This window comes from Staurois parvus, unplaced genomic scaffold, assembly GCF_062004578.1.
Source record: "Staurois parvus isolate SC_StPar_1 unplaced genomic scaffold, SC_StPar_1.0 ptg000074l, whole genome shotgun sequence".
Lineage (NCBI taxonomy): Eukaryota > Metazoa > Chordata > Amphibia > Anura > Ranidae > Staurois > Staurois parvus.
This window is the reverse complement of record NW_028317870.1, coordinates 1,377,630-1,400,533: the sequence shown is the minus strand read 5'-3', so window position 1 is coordinate 1,400,533 and position 22,904 is coordinate 1,377,630. Positions and strand designations below refer to the sequence as shown.

The following is a 22,904-nucleotide window of genomic DNA, read 5'->3' as shown; positions in this document are numbered from 1 at the left end:
CAAATAATTATTTTCCCCACTGTAGCTTAGTGTAGCATCGCCTACAACAGTTCCTGTTCCTATAATCCAAGAAAGCTGAGGCTAATGGTACATGGCTGCCCCCAGGAATGCCATGTTCACTGGTCAGTAAGTACAGGAGGCTGAAGAAAGGAAGAACAAAAGTCTAAACGTTGTGTACAAGGTGATGCATGTGGCTTAAAAGATGAGAAAGCGAAAAGGATGTGCAGTGATCTTGAATAATATAACTTTTATTTAAAATTAGATCAAAGAGGTAAAAATCACATTCACATGTACCAAGGAAAAGGAACGTTCACAGCCTGAAAGCTACTGGCGAATTCTGACACTGGGGTCAGCAATGCAGTGTATTTGGCAGCACAGTCTTCCGCTGTCCACTCAGTAGCATTGTCTCACCCGGGAAAGATGACTCACTCCTCAGGAGTCCATGCTACACAACCTATTTAGTTTCTGCTGTATCATTCCAAAACTCCCCTTCTTTGTGTCACCGCAATTTGGATCCAAAATATCATGCTATTATTCATATTTACTAATTAATAAGGTATTTGTGAGACATAAATGTAAAGATATTTGTGACAACATAGAATGTGTAGTCATTAGACCTTGGCAAAGGTTTTATTGGGAATGCCCCCCAGGGCACCCTTGTTTAACCCCACCCACTTTGTGGAACTCCACTTTTTTGCTTGTGTCCTTAGATGATGGCACTCATTTCATCTGGAGAAGTTTCTACAACAATTGCTTTTATTTTTCTTCACTACATTTAATCAATCTATCAAGATCCAACTTCACCTTTGTGAAAAGGGTTCACAAAGGTGCTAGCTCTGTCTGCTCTTGACCCAGTTAAAAATGGCATGGGATACCTAGATGTCTTCCAATGTTCAAAAGATGATTCAACGCCTTTACATTTTTGGATCGGTGATCAACTTCAAAAGTCTGCACATTTCCATTTTTTAGAGTACCTAAGACTATGCAAATTTTCCTTTTTCAACAAAAGATTACTTTTCAGAGGTCCAAATGTCAGGTCCAAACTAGATCAACCAAAAAATATAGAGCCTCTTTAATGACTGACTAAGTTCCTCTTTATTGTCCCAAGACCAGTATGGTGCCTATATTTAAAATGGGACCAAAGTCTTTACCAAGTATTTCAGACAGCTAGGTTTAATTTCTATAGTCAGGAAGATATGTGACAGTTTGTTTTAAAACACACACACAAGTTTTGCTAACACATGTTAAAGTAAGCGTGGATTCACAAAAGACTGAACTTGTCAAACAAATCTGCTTTCGTTTATGTGAAAGTAAGCATTAACAGTTCCCCACACACTGCTAATACGTAAGTCTATAGGCTTAGGAAATTCAGTTTGTAAATAGGTAGAAAACTGGCTAAAATATCACTTTCACAGAGTAGTGATTAATGTCCCATACACTGAATGGTTTAAAGTAATATAAAGGCAATATTTAAAAAAAAACAAGCATACTAAACTTACCTGCTCTGTGCAGTGGTTTTGCACAGAGCAGGTCCTCTTCTTGGGTCCCCTGCTAGCGCTCCTGATCCTTCCATCCTGCCAAGTGCCCCTGCAGCAAGCAGCTTGTTATGGGGACACCACACACAGAGCCGTGGCTCGGCCCTGCCTCCTCTCTTTCCTCATTGGCTCACTGGTTGTGATGTACTCAGTCAATGAGGAGGCAGAGAATACATGCAGGTAAAAAACCTTGAGCCTTTACAACCACTTTAAGGTTGTGGTGGTAGTAGACGTAAAGAGTGCCCACTTGTCCCCAAGATGCAGTGTTGTGACCCTTACTTTATAACATACTTAAATGATAAAGATTTTAGGATTAAAAGTATCAATTCTGTGTTTGCTGATGACAGCAAGCTATGTAGTGGAATAATGTTTGAGAAGTATCTAGGCGTTCTAGTAGATGATTGATTGAAAAATAGCATGCAATGTCAAGCTGCAGTTTCTAAACCTCATTTGGAATATGCAGTTCAGTTTTTTGTACCAGTTCACAAAAAGGATATTGGGGAACTGGACAAATTACAGAGAATAACCAAACTGATTAGAAGCATGGGGAACCTTGGTTATGAGGAATGATTAGCTGAACTGATTCTTTCTTGAGAAGAGGAGATTAAGAGGGATATGATCACCATGTATAAATACATAAATAGTTCATGTAGTGAATCTGGTGCATAGTTAATCGTTTTAGGGTCAATGTAAAGGGCAAAGCGGCACTCTTCATGTCTAGAGGAAAAGAAATGTAACCTTCACTTATAGAAAGGCTTCTTCACAATAAGAGCCATGAAAATGTGGAATAGACTTTCCCAAGAAATAGTTCTGGACAGCTAATAGATTGTTTAAAAAAAGCTGGATGCATACCTAAATGCCAAAAATCCAACAGGATATTAACATTTATAGCTAATAACAAATAAAGATTGTTGATCCCGAGAGAAGATTGCTTTCTTGGGTATTAGGAAGGATTTTTTTTCCTTCCACATCAGGAAGGATTTTGTTTCCTCCTGCTTCAGCAAATTAGACCGTGCTTTAAAGCATTTTTTTCTGCTTCCCTATGAATCAACTGGGGGTTTTCTTTTTATTTGGTTGAACTACATTGGACTTTTGTCCTGACTGCAACCAGGCATCTGTCAACTTGCTTCTGTATCAGTGTCCTGAGCCTCATGGTGATTTCATTTGAGGCCCATTACCTATGTCTAGCCAGACAAAAATGTCCCGGCCATGGTGGATTTTCACCTGAGTTAGCCCTAGAATCCAGGAAATCATTCCTCCCCTCTTCCTAACAAGCAGTAAGAATGGAGTCCAACTTGTCAAGCTGGGAAGGAATTTACAATTTCCTAATGGTCAGGGCAGCTGGTCTACTGACTCTCCTACTCTGGACACCTTTTCCTAAGCAGTCACACAGTAAAAGTACTGTCGGACAATGCCACAGCTGTGGCCTTACATAAACCACCAAGGAAGAGCCTGAAGTCAGGCAGCTCAAGAGGAGACAAGCCTGATTTTCACTTGGGCAGAGAATCAGGTTCCAACATGCACGGTCATGCACATACAGGTATTGGAAAACTGGCAGTCAGACTTCCTGAGTTGTCAGCACCTGGACTCGGGAGAGTCGTCCCTTCACCCCCAGATCCTCCTGATGCTCTTTCAAAAGTGGTGAACATCAAATGTGGGTATTATGGCCTCCATGATAAAAAAGAAGCTGGGCAGGTGTGTGACTAGATTCAGGGTCCTCTGTCCTTCACGGTTGATGCCTTGGTGATTCCTTGGACCTCCTTTAGTCTGATTTATGCATTCCCTACAGCAAGCTTCTCCTTCAAATGCTCCACAAGATAGATGGGAAATGGGTTCCGGTGATCCTTACCATCTGCAATTGGCCCAGGAGACATGCTCAAACTCTTGGCATAGGAGCATTGGCGTCTTTCAAACAGACCAGACCTCTTGTCACAAGTCCTTCTGTTCCACCCTACTTCTCAGTCACTGGCTTTAATGGCATGGCTGTTGAAATCCAGGTCTTAAAGATAGGGGCATTACTGACTCTGCAATTCCCATTTTGCTCAAAGCAAGAAAATTTACTTCTCCTAAGATCTACCATCTCACTTGTAAGGTGTATTTTTTTCTGGTGTGAAAGCAGACACTTTAATACTTGTGAATATTCTTCTCCTCTCATCCGGGCCTTCCTGTACTCTGGTCCATACCAGCATGTGGCTCTTATTACTATAAAGAGACCATTCTGTTCTAAAAATGTTTTGACATCACACACTCTCATTAAGACCTTTATACAAAGTTTGGCCCATGTTAATCCCCCACTGTTTTCCTGGGATCTAAATCTGGAACGTTTGGTTCTTCAAAAACATTGCTTTTAACTGATCAGGGAAATCCCTTTGGAAGATCTCACCAGTAAAGTGGCCCTTTTGGTGGTCATTACCTCTGCCAGGCATTTTCCAAGTTGGTGGCCCATGCTTGTAAGGAAAACTTTTCTTATTTACATAGAAATAAGGTGGTATTGAAACCAAAACTCTTTTTCTTTCCTTCTTTTTTTCACCTCAATGAGGATATTTTTCTCCTTTCAGTTTTTCCTTTCCCAAAGCATGCCATTCTCTGGATGTGGTCAGAGCAGTTAAGAGTTTACCTTGCTGCAACATCTTCCTTTCGAAAATCGAATTCCCTTTCTGTCCGTCCTGAAGGTCCCAAGAAGGATCTTCCACCATAACTCCCTGGCTCAGGCAGCTCATTTCTGTACTGTCAAGGAAAGGATTTTCCCCTTCCCTATCAGGTCCCACTCCACCTGATCTGTTGGTGTTTCTTGAGCTTTTCAGCATTAAGCATCTCTTTTGCTGCCACTTGGTATTCTATTCATACTTTAACATAGCTGTACCGAACAGATCTCTTGGCCTATGCTGGTGTGGGCTTCAGCCATAAGATGATTCAAGCTGTCATCTGAGAGGTTTGGGTTTGCTGACCCTTGTTTCCTTGTGGACCCGTTTGCTATTGTTTCCCACCCTTCAGGTTATTGCTTGACGTGCCATGATCTATGACTACACATCCTGTGTCTTGTATTATACGAGTAACACAAAAGGAATTTTGACTTACCTATAACAATTGAGTACTGTCCATGATACTTTTTTTATTTGCACTAACATACAATTTTGAAGACAAGCTTTCGGGGTATGTCCCCTTCTTCAAGGTCTAAGCAGTACTATTAAAATCACAAAGTTTAAGCAGAATGTTAGAAGGGATTGAGAAAAAAAAAAAAAAGGGCTACAGATAAGATACATCAAAAGCGAGGGGGGGAGGGGGGGATACAACACTCACACAGAGGGGGTCAAGTTTTAGCTAATAGATAGTCATAAAGCTGTCGGATAATGGTTGAGGAATCCCATGTCCACATTAAGACCGTTATCTTTTGTGTCAAATAGAATTATCATTCTTAGTTCAAATGTTTTTCTTTCCTGGATGGATTTAAATTTTCCTTTCAGAACTAAAATATTGAGGTCTTCCATATTGTGGCCTGGTTGTGAGAAATGGTGTCCTACAGGTGTGCAGAGGTCATCTTCTTTATGTTCCTTGATGGTATGTCTGTGCAAATTCATCCGTGTTTGCAACTTCTGTCCTGTTTCACCAACATAAGATCCTTTGCTGCATTTTCTGCACTGGATAAGGTACACAACATTACTGGAGGTGCAGCTGTATGAGCCGGAGATATTAAAGATCCCTTTTGAGTGTCTGACACTTTTTGATGGATTGATTTGGTTGCACAGCTTGCAGCGTTTCTTATTGCAGGGTTTGCTTCCATTATTTGTGACATCTTGATCAGAAGGAAGTTTCCTACTGATTAGTTTATTTCTGAGGTTGGGGGGTTGTCTGAAAGCTAGTATTGGGGGTTGTTGGAATATTTCTTTCAGAGTTCCATCCTCTGTTATGATAGGTTGTAAATCTTTGATTATTTTTCTTATTCCCTCTAGTGCCGGGTTGTATGTAGTTACTAGAGGTACACGGTTGTTTGTTTTTTTCTCTTTGTACTGAAGCAGATTTTCCCTTCGGGTTCTCAAGGCTGTGTTTATGCTGGTGTTGATAGTTTTGTCCTTGTAACCCTTCTTATGGAAGGAGTCTGCTAGTGTCCCAAGATGTTTATCTCTGTCTCTTGGGTCAGAACATACTCGGTGGTATCTGATGGCCTGACTGTGTATGATGGCACGTTTCGTGTGTTGGGGGTGGAAGCTAGAACTGTAGAGGTAGTTGCATCTGTCAGTGGGTTTCCTGTATATTGAGGTGTGAAGGGTATTATCCCTGATGTATACTGTGGTGTCTAGGAAGTTGACGTGTGTGTTTGAGTATTCCATTTTTAGTTTGATTGATGGATGAAAAGTGTTCATCAATGAGTAAAATTGTTTTAGATTTTCTTCACCTTCTGTCCATATGATGAAAATATCATCAATATAGCGAAAGTATCTGTATGGTTTTTGTTCCATGCTGTTCAGGAATTGTTCCTCCATGTCAGCCATAAATAAATTTGCATATTGGGGTGCCATTTTACTTCCCATCGCAGTGCCCATACATTGAAGATAGATGTCCTTATTGAAAGCAAAGTAGTTGTGTGTAAGTATGAATTCAATGAGCTGTGTAACATCCTCAGCAGTGTATTTGTTGTTTGGTGAGGATGATAAGGATCTGTGACATGCAGCTAATCCATCCTTGTGAGGGATATTACTATACAGGGATACTACATCGTCACTAGAAGTGTATTAGATGGTAATTGCTGGATGTTGTTGATCTTGTTAAGAAAGTCAGTTGTGTCTTGCAGGAAACTAGCAGTATTCATGACTAACGGTTTTAAAATTTTTTCTACAAAGCCTGAGATTTGTTCGGAGAGTGTATTCATACCTGTTATGATGGGTCTGCCTGGATTTCCTGGCTTGTGGACTTTGGGCAGCATGTAGAAGTCCCCGATTTCTGGATGATCCGGAATCGCATTTATAAGTTCTGAATGTAGGTGGGCTGGAAGTGTTTTAATGAGACCTTTTAATTGCTTTGTAAAGTCCTGGGTTGGATCATAATCCAGTTTTTTATAGTAAATGGCATTTTCCAGCTGCCTCTGGCCTTCTTGTATGTATTTGTTTGTATCCATACCAACAACTGCTCCCCCTTTGTCCGCTGGTTTGATGGTGATGGCCTGATTGTTGCGCAAATCGTGTATAGCCCTTCGCTCTAGTGGTGGAAGATTGTACAGAATTTTCTTTTGCTGGGTGGATATCAGGGATGTAGCTCGCAATCTAAAGCTATCAATATAGGTGTCCAGTTTGGGGTTGCGTCCTTGTGGAGGTGTGAAGCAGCTGTTCTTTTTCTTTGTGTAGCACTCCATTGTCCTAGGATTCCTTTCATTATTGTGGAAATATTCTTTGAGCCTTAGTCTCCTGAAGAAATCCTCCATATCTGACAATACTTGTAAATGATCCAATTTGGTGGTTGGGCAGAATGTAAGGCCTTTGGAGAAGATAGTTAATTCTTGTTCGGAAAGTTTATGATTTGACAAGTTGATGATTCCAAGTTCCTCTGTTATATCCACATTTTTGGTCGGGTCAGCATTTACACAAGGGATCCCTTGGGAATCCCGATTAGATTCCAGGTCACTGATGGTAAGAGGTATAGATGTTGGGTTGCTTTTATGTTTAGGTTGTATCCAAAAGGTCTGCTCTTGGTGCAGCTTCTGAAGTTTTTTTTGTTTCCCAAAGTTTTTGTGTTTGTCTTTGTAAAGTTTCCAATTCATTCTTGATTTGGTTAATGTTGGTAGGTAAATTTTATAATTTGGGGTACAGTACAGGACACAGGTCCCTCCACAAAACTGGAGTCCCACTGAGTGGGTGAGGCAATATGAGGGTGAACTACCTTTACCAGCGTCCAATCACCGTCATATAACTCATGGTCTATGACTATCCTGTGTCCGGTACTGTACTCCAAGATTTAGAATTTACAGGTAAGTCAAGACTCCTGTTTTTTTTTTTTTTTTTTACTTCTGCACTGGTGGCTACAGACAGTAAATATAATGTTACATTTCTGTATACTGTTAAGGGCATTTTCAAGGTAAGCTCATAAAAAAAAAACCTATTTTATTGCCCATTCTGAAATGTTCCTGAACTAACTTGCATTTTAAAGCAATCTACGGCTATCTTTCAGGTGCATTCTCATCTTGGTAGTCACAAAGCAATTTCCAAACTGACAATTTTTATGAAAAAAGAATTATCAGTGTCTTTTTCAGTTTGAGTATCATAGTTAGTCTGGCTGAAAAAAGACGAAAGTCCATCCAGTTCAACCATTAAAAAAAAAAGAAAAGAAAAAGTTATAATTCTATACCCACAGTTAACCTAGGGGAAGGCAAAAAAACCCAGCAAAGCATGATCCAATTTGCTTGTGCTGAGGAAAAAATTCCTGAGAGGCAATTGGATATTCCCTGGATCAACTTTACCTATAAATGTTAGTATCCAGTTATATTCTGTGTATCTAGGAAACGATCCAGGCCTTTTTTAAAGCAATCCACTGAGCTGGCCAGAACCAACTCTTGAGGGACTCTATTCCACATTTTCACAGCTCTCACTGTGAAGAAACCTTTCCGTGTTTGGAGATTACATTTCTTTTCCTCCAGACGTAAAGGGTGCCCCCTTGTCCTCTGTGATGACCTCAGGGTGAATAGCTCTACACCGAGTTCACTATATGAACCACTGATGTATTATTTACATGTTGATCATATCCCCCTTAATCTCCTTCTCAAGAGAGAATAAATTCAGTTCCTCTAATCTTTCCTCATAGCTGAGCTCCTCCATGTTTCTTATCAGTTTTGTTGCCCTTTTCTGTACTTTCTCCAGTTCCCCAATGTTCTTTTTGTGAATTGGTGCCCAAAACTGAACTGCATATTCCAGATGAGGTCTTCCAGATGCATAAACTCTAAATATCACTATCTCTCATGCATGCTATATTCTGTGTTTCTTGCTGAAATTATTATTATTATGATAGTAGATATGAAAGTGAGCAAATAAATCTTGGTTTTAGTATTTTCTTTGGGTAAACTGGTGGATTGGGAAGGATACATGCCTTCACAGAAATATTAGAGTCTTGATCTGCAAGGTAGGCGTAATACGGGATGTATTTCAATAAATTGTTTGCTCCTACTTACCTCTCTCTGTTGCTAACAACATGCAGCATGCACAGCAGTATGTAGCAAAGGCAAAACAGGGTGTCTTGTAGTCTTTTACTGGGCTCCAGTATTATGAGTTGCATTTGCTGTTGTCACTCTGGGTCAGAACCATCTTGTCTTCCAATTTTGGTTGTTTGCAGCACTCTCCTTGCCATGACTATTGTAGTATAGCTTCTCCTTTGCTACAACTTGGTATTACACCTACATTTTCTTCTTGCATGTCACTTGTCTCAGGTGAGAAAACCCTGATCACAAAATCTTGTCCATGTCATGCAAAGAAACCCATTTCTCCCTGTAAGGATATATTTGCCTAAAGAAGAACCCTAGTCAGTGCTGTCTAATCTTAAACCTGTTCCCACCCCAGTTCCAGTTTGTTCACATGATCCGTTCCCAATGCTGGGTTCAGTGTAGAGAAGGAACCGGCAACAACGGATGCCCCATAGTAATCCTATGGGTGACGTCACTGCATAGGCATTGCTGCCATTGTTCGCGATCTCGCCTCCTCACTGAAGGAGATCACTGGGGAGATCACGTGACCAGACTGGAGCTCCTCCAGAATAGGTAAGTATAGACATCTTTCCTTTACAGGGTAGTTAGTATAGGGCTTAGATTGAAGGTGGGAGCAGGTTTAAGCTTGGATAATATTTGAGTGGACTTCTACTTTAACCACTTGACAACTAGGCTATAGCTGAATGATGGCTACAGCATGGTTGTCCAGTTCTGGGAGCGCACCTGGTGATCTCTGTGATTGCTGTGTTGTATGAACACAGCTGATCACGTGATGTAGTAAAAGGCCAATCACAGCGGCCTTTTACCACGTGATCAGCTGTGTCCAATGACACAGCAGATCACCGGGTAAATGCAGTTGCCGGTTATCTACTGCACTTTCCTCACGCTGTCACAGCATAAGGAAAGTATTGCTGATAATCTGCAATTGTCAGAAAACAGATCGGCACCGATTATCAGGGCATTGATGATCAGTGTCCAGCAGTGCCGCCCATCAGTGCCCACCAGTGCCCACCAGTGCCACCAGTAAGTGCCCAGCAGTGCCGCTAGTTAGTGCCGCTAGTTAGTGCTGCCAATTAGTGCCGCCTATCAGTGCCCATCATTGCTGCATATCAGTGCTGCCTATCAGTGCTCATCAGTGCCGCCCATCAGTGCCGCCTATCAGTGCCTATCAGTGCAGCCTCATCAACGCACATCAGTGAAGGAGAAAAATTACCTGTTTGCAAAATTTTATAATAGAAACAAAGAAACTTTTTTTTTTTCAAATGTTTTGCTCTTTTTTTGTTTACAGGTAAAACTCAAAAAATTTTAATATCGTGCAAAAGTTCAATTATTTCAGTAATGCAACTTAAAAGATGAAACTAATATATGAAATAGACTCATTACATGCAAAGCAAGATAGTTCAAGCTGTGATTTGTCATAATTGTGATGATTATGGCTTACAGCTCATGAAAACCCCAAATCTACAATCTCAGAAACATAGAATATTGTGAAAAGGTGCAATATATTGTAGGCTCAAAGTGTCCCACTCTAATCAGCTAATTAAGCCATAACACCTGCAAAGGGTTCCTGAGCCTTTAAATGGTCTCTCAGTCTGTTTCAGTAGGAATCACAATCATGGGAAAGACTGGTGACCTGACAGTTTTGTAGAAAACCATCATTGACACCCTCCATAAGGAGGGAAAGCCTCAAAAGGTGATTGCAAAAGAAGTTGGATGTTCCCAAAGTGCTGTATCAAAGCACATTAATAGAAAGTTATGTGGAAGGGAAAAGTGTGGAAGAAAAAGGTGCACAAGCAGCAGGGATGACCACTGCCTGGAGAGGATTGTCAGGAAAAGGCCATTCAAAAGTGTTGGGGACTTTCACAAGGAGTGGACTAAGACTGGAGTCAGTGCATCAAGAGCCACCACACACAGACCTAGACATGGGCTTCAAATGTCATATTCCTCTTGTCAAGCCACTTCTGAACAACAAACAACGTCAGAAGCGTCTTACCTAGGCTAAAGAAAAACAGACCTGGTCTGTTGCTCAGCGGTCCAAAGTCCTCTTTTCTGATGAGAGCAACTTTTGCATCTCATTTGGAAACCAAGGACCCAGAGTATGGAGGAAGAATGGAGAGGCACACACTGCAAGATGCTTGAAGTCCAGTGTGAAGTTTCCACAGTCTGTGTTGATTTGGGGAGCCATATCATCTGCTGGTGTTGGTCCACTGTGCTTCATTAAATCCAGGGTCAACGCAGCCGTCTACCAGGAGATTTTGGAGCACTTCATGCTTCCTTCGGCAGACGAGCTTTATGGGGATGCTGACTTCATTTTCCAGCAGGACTTAGAACCTGATCACAGTGCCAAAAGCACCAAAACCTGGTTCAATGATCTTGAGATTACTGTGCTTGATTGGCCAGCAAACTCGCCTGACCTGAACCCCAAAGAGAATCTATGGGGCATTGCCAAGAGAAAGATGAGAGACATGAGACCGTAAAATGCAGAAGAGCTGAAGGCCGCTATTGAAGCATCCTGGTCTTCCATAACACCTCAGCAGTGCCACAGGCTGATAGCTTCCATGCCACGCCGCATTGAGGCAGTAATTGCTGCAAAAGGGGCCCAAACCAAGTACTGAGTACATATGCATGCTTATACTTTTCAGAGGTCCGATATTGTTCTATGTGCAATCTTGTTTTATTGATTGCATGTAATATTCTAATTTTCTGAGATTGTGGATTTGGGGTTTTCATTAGCTGTAAGCCATAATCATCACAATTATGACAAATCACGGCTTGAACTATCTTGCTTTGCATGTAATGAGTCTATCTCATATATTAGTTTTACCTTTTAAGTTGCATTACTAAGATAAATGAACTTTTGCACGATATTCTAATTTTTCGAGTTTCACCTGTATAGCGCAAAAAAAACCCAGTGGCGATTACATACCACCAAAAGAAAGCTCTATTTGTGTGAAAAAAATTATAAAAATTTCATATGGGTACAGTGTTGCATGACTGCGCAATTGCCATTCAAAATGTGACAGCTCTGAAAGCTGAAAATTGGCCTAGGCAGGAAGGGGGTAAAAGTGCCTGGTAGGCAAGAGCTTAAGGAAAAAGATGAAAAAGGATTGGTTAACACCCTCTGTTTAAAGAGAATGGAAATAGTAAGGGTCTTTACGAACCTAACGTGAATATTAAAAATAGGACATGTTAAAAATTGATGTATAATGATGTAAACTGGACTGATCCGAAGATGGATCTCAAACTGATGTAAACAGATTCAGTTTCTTTTGTTATTGCTAATCATTTTTTTTAACCACTAGCCTACAGGGCACTTATACCCCCTTCCTGCCCAGGCCAATTTCCAGCTCTCAGCGCTGTCACACTTTGAATGACAATTGCGCGGTCATGCAACACTGTACCCATATGAAATTTTTATCATTTTTTTGTGACAGATAGAGCTTTATTTTGGTGTTATTTAATCACCTCTGGGTTTTTTATTTTTTCTTAAACAAACCAAAAACCACAGAAAATTTTGAAAAAAAAAGTTTTTTCTTAGTTTTTGTTATAAAATTTTGTAAATAAGTGATTTTTCTCCTTCACTGATGTGCGCTAATGAGGCTGTAGTGATGGCCACTGATAAGATGCACTGATGGACACTGATGAGGAGGCACTGGTAGGTGGCACTGATGGGCATTGACAGGCATCACTGATGGGCACTAAAAGGCAGCACTGATACGTGGCCCTGATAGGCGGCACTGACTGGCACTGTTAGGTGGCACTGACTGGCACTGATAGGTGGCACTAACTGGCACTGATAGGTGGCACTGACTGGCACTGATAGGCGGCACTGACTGGCACTGATTGGCAGCACTGATAGGTGGCACTGATTGGCATTGATAGGTGGCACTGACTGGCACTGATTGGCAGCACTGATAGGTGGCACTGATTGGCATTGATAGGTGGCACTGACTGGCACTGAAGGGTGACACTGAAAGGCAGCTCAGATGGGCACTGATGTGCACTGGTAGGCACTGATATGTGGCATTGATGTGGCACTGATGGGCCCTGGCAGGTGGCACTGTTCAGCACTGACAGCTGGCACTGATGGACACTGACAGGTGGCACTTCTGGGGCCACACTGATCATCAGGGCACACTGATCATCAGTGCCCTGATGATCAGTGTACCTGTCCCCTCTGCGGAATGCCAATTACCGGCTCTTCTCTCCTCTCAAGCTGTCAGCATGACAGCTCGAGAGGAGAGAAACACCAATAACCGGCATTTCCCTGTTTACATGTAATCAGCTGTGATTGGACACATCTGATTACATAACCGAGCCAACATCTTCGGCTCTTTCCGTGGATCGAGGGACACAGTGCACCGCCGATCGCCGCGGTGTGCTTTCCCTGAGCCGCGCATGCGCGGTGAGAATGGAAGGACGTCATATGGCGTCCTATCAGAACGAGAGAACCACCTTGCGCCCGTCATTGGACTATATGGGGGGCGGGAGGTGGTTAAAGAACTGATGATGTTTGTGTGAAAGAAGCCTATGGCGTTCATTATTTAGTTATGTTAAGTTCAGTTTATATCCTTTTTTCCATCAGTTATTCATATTCTTATATTTTTTGGTTGTTGACGAAAATAGTCATAGGTGAAAAAAGTATATAAAAAAAATGATGTAATTGAACTTTTGTGTGAAAGGGCCATAAAACAGCTTTCTTGAGATCTCCTTAATAAGCCATGTAATCTACTTATCTAACTTACCTGAGCAAAAAATCATTGCATTGATTTTAAAGGAAACCAAAAGCTCATGGTCTCTGTTGTTTAAAATGTTTGTTGTAGTTGTACACATTAGTAAGCAAATGGCAATTATGCTAATAAGCATTACTGGGATTATTTAGTGTGTGCATAATGTGTGTGTGTGTATATATATATATATATATATATATATATATATATATATATATATGGTAAAATAAGTATTTGCACACTTCACCATTTTTCTCAGTAAATTTATATCTAATTGACATGAACTTTTCACCACATGTCGGTAACATCCCATGCAATCCATACATATAAAGAAACCAAAACAAATAAGTTCAGAAATTAAGTTACTCTATGTGTAATAAAATGGAATGACACAGGGAAAAAGTATTGAACACACTAAACACTAAATTCATTTATTACTTCGTACAAAATCCTTTGTTGGTAGTGACAGATTCAAGATTCATCCATTGCTCAGGTGTGATTTTTGCCCATTCTTCCACACAGTCTTCAAATCTTGAAGGTTCTGTGGGCCTCTTCTAGGAGCTCTGATCTTTAGTTCTTTCCATAGATTTTCCATTGGATTTAAGTCAGGTGATTGGCTGGGCCTTTTTAGCAGCTTTATTTTTTTTCTTTGAAACCTGCTGAGAGTTTCCTTGGCTTTGTGTTTGAGATCATTGTTTTGCTGAAATGTCAACCCTCGTTTCATCTTCATCATCCTGGTAGCAGCAGATTTTTTATCAAGAATGTCCTGATACATTTTTCCATTCATCCTTCGTTCAGTGATATGACATTTGCCAGTACTGTATGCTGAAGAACAGCCCCACAGCATGATGTTCAGAACAATAACGTTGCAAAGGTCTTGAGAGAGCTCTTTGCTTTACCCATCATGAGATGTTTCTTGTGTGACACCTTGCTAATGGGACACCTTTTCATAGGCCATCCGTACAAACTAAACCAGCGGATTTGCTCTGACAAGGGGCAGGATTGCTTTCTAATTACTGATAGATTTCAGCTGGTGTCTCGGCCTTCCATGCCTTTTTGCACCTCCATTTCTTCTTGTGTTCAATACTTTTTCCCTGTGTCATTCCATGTTATTACATATAACTTAATTTCGGAACTTTTTTTTTTTTGTTTCTTTGTATGTATGGATTGTATGGGTTGTTATGTGGTGAAAATTTTATGTCAGTAGCACCTTAGAAAAAAACGGTGATGTGTTAAATACTTATGTTACCTGCTATATATGTGTGTGTATATATATATATATATATATATATATACACACACAGTACTGTGCAAAAGTTTTAGGCAGGTGTGAAAAATGCTGTAAATTAAAAATGTTTTAACAGTTTAATTAAGAAAATGGAAAGTCAATGAACAGAAAAAAAATCAAATCAATATTTGGTGCGACCACGCTTTTGCCTTTAAATCAGCATCAATTCTTCTAGGTACACACATTGCTTGTGCACACACATTGAGTCTGTGTGGGATTACATGAAGAGACAGAAGGATTTGAGGCAGTCTACATCCACAGAAGATCCTTGGTTAGTTCTCCAATATGTTTGGAACAATCTACCTGCTGAGTTCAAAAACTGTGTGCACAAGCACTGTGTGTACCTAGAAGAATTGATGCTGGTTTGAAGGGCAGTCACTCCAAATATTGATTTGACTTACCGGTAGATTTTTCTTGTTTTCTGACTTTGCATTTTGTAAATTGATAATATCTTAATTGAAAATAATTTAAATATATATTCCTGAAAGCATTCTTACTTCACAGCATTATTTCACACCTGCTTAAAACTTTTGCACAGCAATATATATATATTGAAGTTCGCAGCCCTCCTAAGTGATCTTTTGTTCAAATTGATACATTTTGATTTAGATTAGAATAGCAGAGTGGAGGAGCAGGAAATGTCAGTGTATGGAGTGTCATTATGTATATATTTTTCTTCATCCTATGTTTCCCCCTCACCACCTGCTACAGATGAGTGAGAGTGAGACATTGATCAGCATGGTGAATAATATGGTACACTGTTCCCCCAGAGCACAGATCTTCATGCAAGTAAGAGAGCACTTAAGAATGTCATGTCATTGTGCATGATGCAGTCCATTTTCATACCTACATGAGGTTTATTATGATGTTGTTATCCTGATAGTCTGATGTTACTAATCAGAATTGTAATGGTATCATTCCATTAATAAAAGGTCATGTGAACAAATCTCATTTTCCGTTGCACAAAATGCACAAAAGAGATATGTTACAGTAACTAGAAGAGTCCTTGTGCCATCTGCATGAATAATACAAGATATACAACATATGGTCATATTTAGGTGCTTTCATTGGTATGTGTATCCTTTACATTATTAGCATTTAGATATAGGTTTCCCATAGGCATGAAATCTAGGTAGTGTTCAGTATGTACCAGAAATGGATTGACATTTCAGAAATGAAATAACCAAAGGTTAGGCAAATTTATGAAACTAACACAAATCAGAGCTAGTGGAGAACCTTGGAGACAAGGAACATTTTGGTATAGAAACCAATCATCTTCCAGGTTTTTTTTTGTCAAACCTTGATTGAGTAAGCTGAAGTTAGTTGCTGATTGGCTACCATGCACAGCTGTATCAGATTTTGCACTCTCTAGTTTTAGTAAATCAACCCCAAAGTATCCTTTATCATGTTTTAGGTGGTTGTAGTTCTCTTGTAACAAAAACAATTAAGTACTTTTTTATTTGCATTAACATCCCAATTTTCAGGACAAGCTTTCGGGGTCTACCGCTTTTTTCGAGGTCCAAGCAGTAGTACTGCTTGAAAAAGAAGGTACACCCCTAAAGCTTGTCCAGAAAATTGGATGTTAGTTAAATTAAAAAAATGTATAATGGACAGCACTCAATTGTATTTTCTAGACAAAGGAAAGACCAATATCTAAGGGCAATTGTGTAGCTTTTTGTCTGAATGTTGATCATGAGAAATAGATGGAAAAGGGCTTTACAAAAATGTGTGTGTGTGTGTGCGTATATATATATATATATATATATATATATATATATATATATATAGTGTGTGTGTGTGTGTATATATATAGTGTGTGTATATATATATATATACACACGCACACAATCAACATATATAAATACATACATATACACAGTCTACTGGCTGATGTATGTTGGATTAGAGAAGGAAAGACCATTTTCACAGTGCTATCTTTAGAACATATACTCAACGCATGTTATATTTACTATTCACGAATTTCAAAATCAAACATTTTAGGAAATGAGTGACCTTGTATTGATTTAAATAAACTTTAAAAATAGAAATTAAATGATTCCTTTATACAGTATATTGTTATAGCAAGAAGGAATTGACAGAAAAGGGTTTCTGACATTGTTTTCTATGAATTCTCTGTGCGCAGAGGAGAGATCTAAATTATCAGCCCTGACTAACTTACACAATGATTTACCCCCCCCCCCATATGTTTTAAAGATAACGTACCTTTACCTTCAAGTGCTGAAGAAATCTGCCACTACAAAAAAATGCGGAAGGAGGAAAGTACAAGCGCCTCCTCAAATCTGATCACTACCAGAGTGTTGCACTGCAGCTTTGACAGGCCCCAAACACATACATAGTTCACTCAATAGTGCTCACAACCTGCTGGAGACCTTCATCAGTATTTACATCCCCACTGCCCTGTTTTGCATCTTTCACAGCTCATTCTACACTATCTGCCTGCTCTCCCAAACTGTTTGCACTGAGTTCTCTGGAATCTGTCCCCAATTGTATTCTGGCGCCACCCTTCCCAGTAACATTGTTTTCTGGCCACTTACACCTGTTATCCATGTGATTCTCAGTGTAACCCCACTGGTCAATCTACATTCTCTTCTGATGTGATTTAATGGCAGTGCTATATCAGATGTACTGGTTGCAATCCAAAATGTATGATTCAAATCTATTGGTCCCAGTGAAGTCACGTTGATGCAGCTCTCAAGCCAAAGTTACCACAGAGAAAGAGATTAAACCTTAGGTGTGACCAGTTAAAATACTGTATACATATTCAAGGTATGCCAATAGGGATGACAGTTACAGTCTGCTTTATTGTTTGAGAATAAACCAATGCCAATCCATTTTTAAGGATGAAACAGCCAATTTCTTCATGGCTTAATTGTAGGATACAATCTTTTATGAACTGAGCAGATACTCCCTAATATCAATATACAGTAAGTAAAACTATGCAGCACACTTACTGTGTTGAAAAATATGAGCAGGCTGCTGATATACTAAAATGAAAATCCAGACTAAACATGCAGATTAATTTTTTAGCACATCTGCAATCTGCTAATACAGTTCTACAAAGGAGCTTTGCTGCATGGTTTTACATAGCTATTTCAAGGTGTTAGCTCTAGTGGTTGTATCCTAAAGTTAGCATTGATGAAGAATGCTCTATATTCTCAATCAATAAAGCAGACTGTACAAACATAACGTTTCTGCTATTATCCCTGTTGCTGCACCTAAAGCACTGGGGGAGATTTACTAAAACTGGTGCACACAGAATATTGTGCAGCTGTGCATGGCAACCAATTAGCTTTCAACTGCAGCTTGGTCAATTAAGCTTTGACAATAAGACCTAGAACTGATTGGTTTGTATGCAGAGCTGCATCAGATTCTGTGTGCACCAGTTTAAGTAAATCTTCCCCATTGCCTGCAGTCCACCCCGATCTCTCCCTGTAATGTCTGCTGCATTGAGCACTACACATTGTCTGATCCCCACATCTATCTTCTGTCCATGATCAGAGATCACTGTTTTTTCTCTCTTCTCCCATGTACTTGATAATGTGCTTATTAGTAGAGGAAAGAAAAAAAAACCCTGTTGACTACTCGAACGGCAGAGGGGCCCATAGTAGTATTTAAGAAGAAGAGAGCATCTTTTACTGGTTATCTGTAAAATATAGTTCAAAACCTGAATAGTTTCTGTTTAGGTCACCCAATTCCTAAAGTGCATGTCATTTCTTTAAACTTCTTGAGCAAAGTATACTGTTGTACATACTTAAGAGCTAAGTTTGATTAAACATATTTGTAATACTTAGGTGTCCCCATACGCAGATCCTTACAGAGAGGCATTACAGAGCTACAAGTTCAGTGAACAAGATACTGATGTAAGTTGATAATTTATGACCAGTCTAATCCAAAGCAATATTGGTATAGAGATATATTAAAAAAAAGACAACTGATGGCTTCACTGACATTATTCTCTCCTTGTGGCAGAAACTCCTGGGCAGGCTATGTGAACAACACAAAGTAGTGAGGGAACAGGACCGTCTGGTGCAGCAGCTGAGAGCTGAAAAGGTAAGCCAAATTAAAAATCCATTACCAAAATAAAAATATAAAAAAACGTTTGGAAATGTATGTAATGCAACACCATAAGACCATAATCAACAGTTTTTGTTTCTCCTGGTTTCTTGAAACAAATTACTTGCAATGGGTATAGTAGCAGTTATGTAAATGACTAATGTATCTTTCTGTATCTTTCAGTTTGTTCTTTCACTGGCATCTCAGAATAGGTAGTTTGATTTTAAATGATAAAACTGATAATACTATACCTAGAAAAGCAAATTTCTTTACACCCTGTGAACAAAAGTAGTCAAAATAAAATAAACATGAAATTATTCTTTCAATTTTCAAATTCTAAAATAATGTATCACCAGAAAAAATTATGTTAATCCAGTAAACTGATAAAGACTGCCTTTACTGTATCAATTATAGATCAATATGAACCAGAGGCAGAACTAGAACCTTCAGGACCCCGGTGCAAGAAACCATGAAGGGTCCCCCTGACCCCCCTTCCCTTCAAACCGGGGGGGCTTTACTCCCATAGGGAGGCCCTTTATTAAGGTCCCGCAGCGGGACACTTTATTACCTTTATTAGGACCCTTTCACATGTTCTGCAGCAAACCCCCTTCCTGCCATCTTGGAGCCTTCCACGGTGGCAGAAGTGCGATCCTGGTAGTTCTGGCACTGGTGTCAGTAGGACTTTGAATGGTGTCAGTCAGTAGAGCAGTGGACGGGGTCAATATGGCAGTAGACTTTGTCAGAAATGCAGTGGACGTGGTTAGTAGGGTGGTGAATGTGTTCAGTAGGGCAGTGGACGTGGTCAGTAGAGCAGTAGACGAGGTCAATAGGGCAGCAGACATGGTCAGCAGGACATTGGGCAGTTTACTATGCCTCAGTAATGAATATATGATAATGGATATGCTTTGTTCATACTGTATTTCATGTCTGAGGTTTACAACCACTTAAAAAAGCCCTTCCTGATTAAGCCAAATACTCTTTCATCTGTGTTTCCCATACTAACCCTCCAATGCACTGCAGCTCACAGGGGTAAGTTCTCAGCAGCAAAGGCAGCACTCTGGAATAATAAACTAGTTGGCAGGGCTAATATGGCTAGTTACTGATTGAGAAGCAACTGGCTTGTGAATCAGCAGTGACAATGCTAAAAGCCACACCTGTCACAACTAGTTATCCCACTGTAAAGCAAGAGGGCACAACCTACATAAGGGTGACAACACTGTGCTGAGTTCATGATCAGTCCTGCTATTATTATTACAGGTACTTATATAGCGCCATCAATTTACGCAGCGCTTTACACACACACACATTGTACATTCACATCAGTCCCTACCCCTTAAGGAGCGTAGAATCTAAGGTCCCTAACTCACATTCATACATACTAGGGCCAATTTAGACAGGAACCAATTAACCTACCAGCATGTCTTTGGAGTATGGGAGGAAACCGGAGTACCTGGAGGAAACCCACACACAAGGAGAACATGCAAACTCCAGGCAGGTGGTGCCATGGTTAGATTCAAACCAATGACCCTAGTACTGCCAGGCAAAAGTGCTAACCACTGTATGCCCCATCTGCTATGTTTTCATCCCATCACAAAAAAATATATGAAGGACCTCACTTGCAGGATCAAACTGTTTGTGAAACTTTGCAGAGGGACTAAGGGAAAACTGCAGATGCAGTTGCAATTAAGTGGGGCAGCACACTTTTTTTTGTTAATGGGAGTCATAGTTTTATTTTTAAAACGCCTATAGGCAGAGCCAGGACAAGGGGGCGGTGGGGTGTAGGAGGGGCAGTTGCCCTGGGTGCATAGATTTCATGTGTGGGGTGGTGAGCTGCATGGCATGCAGAAGAGACTGTAAAAGTACCCTAGCTGACAGTATATGCACTGCAGTCCACAGCACCAACTGCTGTCTTCCCTAGCAGCTTTCAGAGTTTGTCCCAGGCCAGCATGGAGACATCAGAGGGCAAAGGAAAGGCTGTATTTTTTCCACCTCTTGAGTCCTGACTTGCTCCACCTCACAACCTTCAGCATGTTATGCTGTGAACTTACGTTGCACCTGCAGCATGAACACCCATTATTTTGGGGAGGGGGGGGGGCAGTGGACGATGTCAGTAAAGCAGTGGACGGTGTCAGTAGTTTGTTGGGGTTTTTGAATTTTTATTATTTTGTAAATTTTTTTTATTTTTTTTAATTTGTTTACAATTTTATTTCATTCAGAAACTAAAACATAGTAAACACAGTTTACTATGACTCAGTTATGAGAGTCCTTATTCCCAGCATTAGAATATGGGCAAAGTTCCTTAAGCAACCTGAAGTAGAGGGTGACCAGGTGACTGGCAGATCGTGGTCTGGGTTTGCTGACCCGCCATCCCAGAGGATAAAACAGTGTGCAAAGCAGAGGACTACTTGTATAGTTGGAGCTGTGGTAGGGAACAAGAGCTGAATAAGCCAATGCCTTCTCTGTACTGCCGACTCCTGTCCCAGGTGGAGTTATACCAACTGCGTTCCACCTCTTATCCCAGCTAGCGGTTTGTAGAGTGGTACCAGCAGCAGGAAAGAAGAGATATTCAGGTCATATTATTATAGGGCTGCTTTCACACTTATGTGCTGCTGTTTAATGACACTGTGGGTACCTGCAGCTTTATTACGGGTTTGCTGTGCTTAGCCATAGACTTCTATTATATCTTACAAGTGCACCACACCTGCAGGATATAATAGAAGTCTATGGTAAAGAGCAGCTAACCCAGTACAGCAAACAAGGGTTTAAAGCAGGCAGTATTGTTCTGCTTTCTCGCCACCTGCTTTAACTCCTTGGACCCCGCAGAAGCATGCAGTCGCACAGCGCTTGCAGAGTGGCCCTATTTACTTCAATGGGCCGCAATGGCAAGAGGTAGCACCCACCAAAAGCAACAGGGGGTTTAATTCCTGCTGTGGCATGTGTACAGGAGCTAAAGGGAGAGAGGAGGAGATGGTGCCTGGTGATCTTTGACTTCTCCTATGTTGTTCTGGTAGATCGCCACCTCTTTAACCATTTGAATATCGGGCAATTTTACACCTTCCTGCCCAGGCCATTTTTCAGGTTTCAGCGCTCTCACACTTTGAATGACAATTGCGCGGTCATACAACATTGTACCCAAACTAACATTTTATCATTTTCTTCACACAACTAGAGCTTTCTTTTGGTGGTATTTAATCACCGCCGGGGTTTTTATTTTTTGCTAAATTATCAAAAAAAAACGAAAATCTTGAAAAAAAACAAGTTTTTCCTTGTTTCTGTTATAAAAGTTTGCAAATAAATAATTGTTCTTCATAAATTTGGGCCAAGATATGTTCTACTACAGGTCTTTGGTGAAAATAACCCAAATTAGGATGTATTTTTTAGTTTGTAGGAAAGTTAGAGTTCACAAACTATGGTATAGATCTGAATATTGATCAATCCTGAAGTACTGACGGCCAATCTAATTTCTTGAGGTCCAAGAATGTCAGAACAGTACAGATATCCCCCAAATGACCCCTTTTTGCAGAGTAGACAGTCCGACGTACTTCATAAGAGGCATGGCGAGTTTTTTGAAGTTGTATTTTTTTTGTCATAATTTTTCGGAAAATGAAAAAATGCAAAAAATTATTTTCACTTTTTTTTTAAATACTGTCACCAGTGCAGTACAGCGTCTTCATATAACTGGCATGGCGGTGATCAGGGACACTGGTGACAGTATGAAAAAAAATTATTATTTTTTAATTTTTTTTATTATTTTTAATTTTTTATTACATTTCTTTTCTTTTTTTTAAGATTTTTTTTTCATATTTCACTATGTCCAAAGTAGTACAATGTTACCATAGTAACATTGTACTACTTTGGGGAAGTGATCAGTATTTTTTTTTTTTTTTTACACAGTTTGCTTCTTGCAAAGAATTACTTTGCTATAAGCAAGCATTTACCTGAATGACATCGATTAGGGTCATCAGTGTTTTTTTTTTCCTCTCTCTTTCCTCTTCCCTCCACTGCTTGTAATATCTCCTGTTCATGGACATATAAAAACAAAAACATCCTATGAAACCAAAACGTGCTCCCCACACTTTATTGTGCCCACATAA

At 40.1% G+C, this 22,904-nt stretch overlaps 1 protein-coding gene across 19 annotated transcripts in view; it reads left to right on the top strand.

Annotated features, from left to right (window-relative positions):
* Positions 1-22,904, top strand: part of PLEKHA6 (pleckstrin homology domain containing A6) — a 605,411-nt gene that overhangs the window by 384,944 nt on the left and 197,563 nt on the right. For 16 of the 19 annotated variants that reach the window (XR_016311607.1, XR_016311598.1, XR_016311596.1 and 13 more), the window contains 3 exons: positions 15,448-15,525; positions 18,549-18,617; positions 18,727-18,807. Coding sequence is in view for 3 of the 19 variants with exons in the window: in XM_089669394.1 (XP_089525520.1) it covers positions 15,448-15,525; positions 18,549-18,617; positions 18,727-18,807 (228 nt within the window). In the remaining 16 variants the exon portion in view is untranslated. The remainder of the gene's footprint in view (positions 1-15,447; positions 15,526-18,548; positions 18,618-18,726; positions 18,808-22,904) is intronic. The other 3 variants (XR_016311605.1, XR_016311603.1, XR_016311609.1) reach the window with 1 other exon arrangement.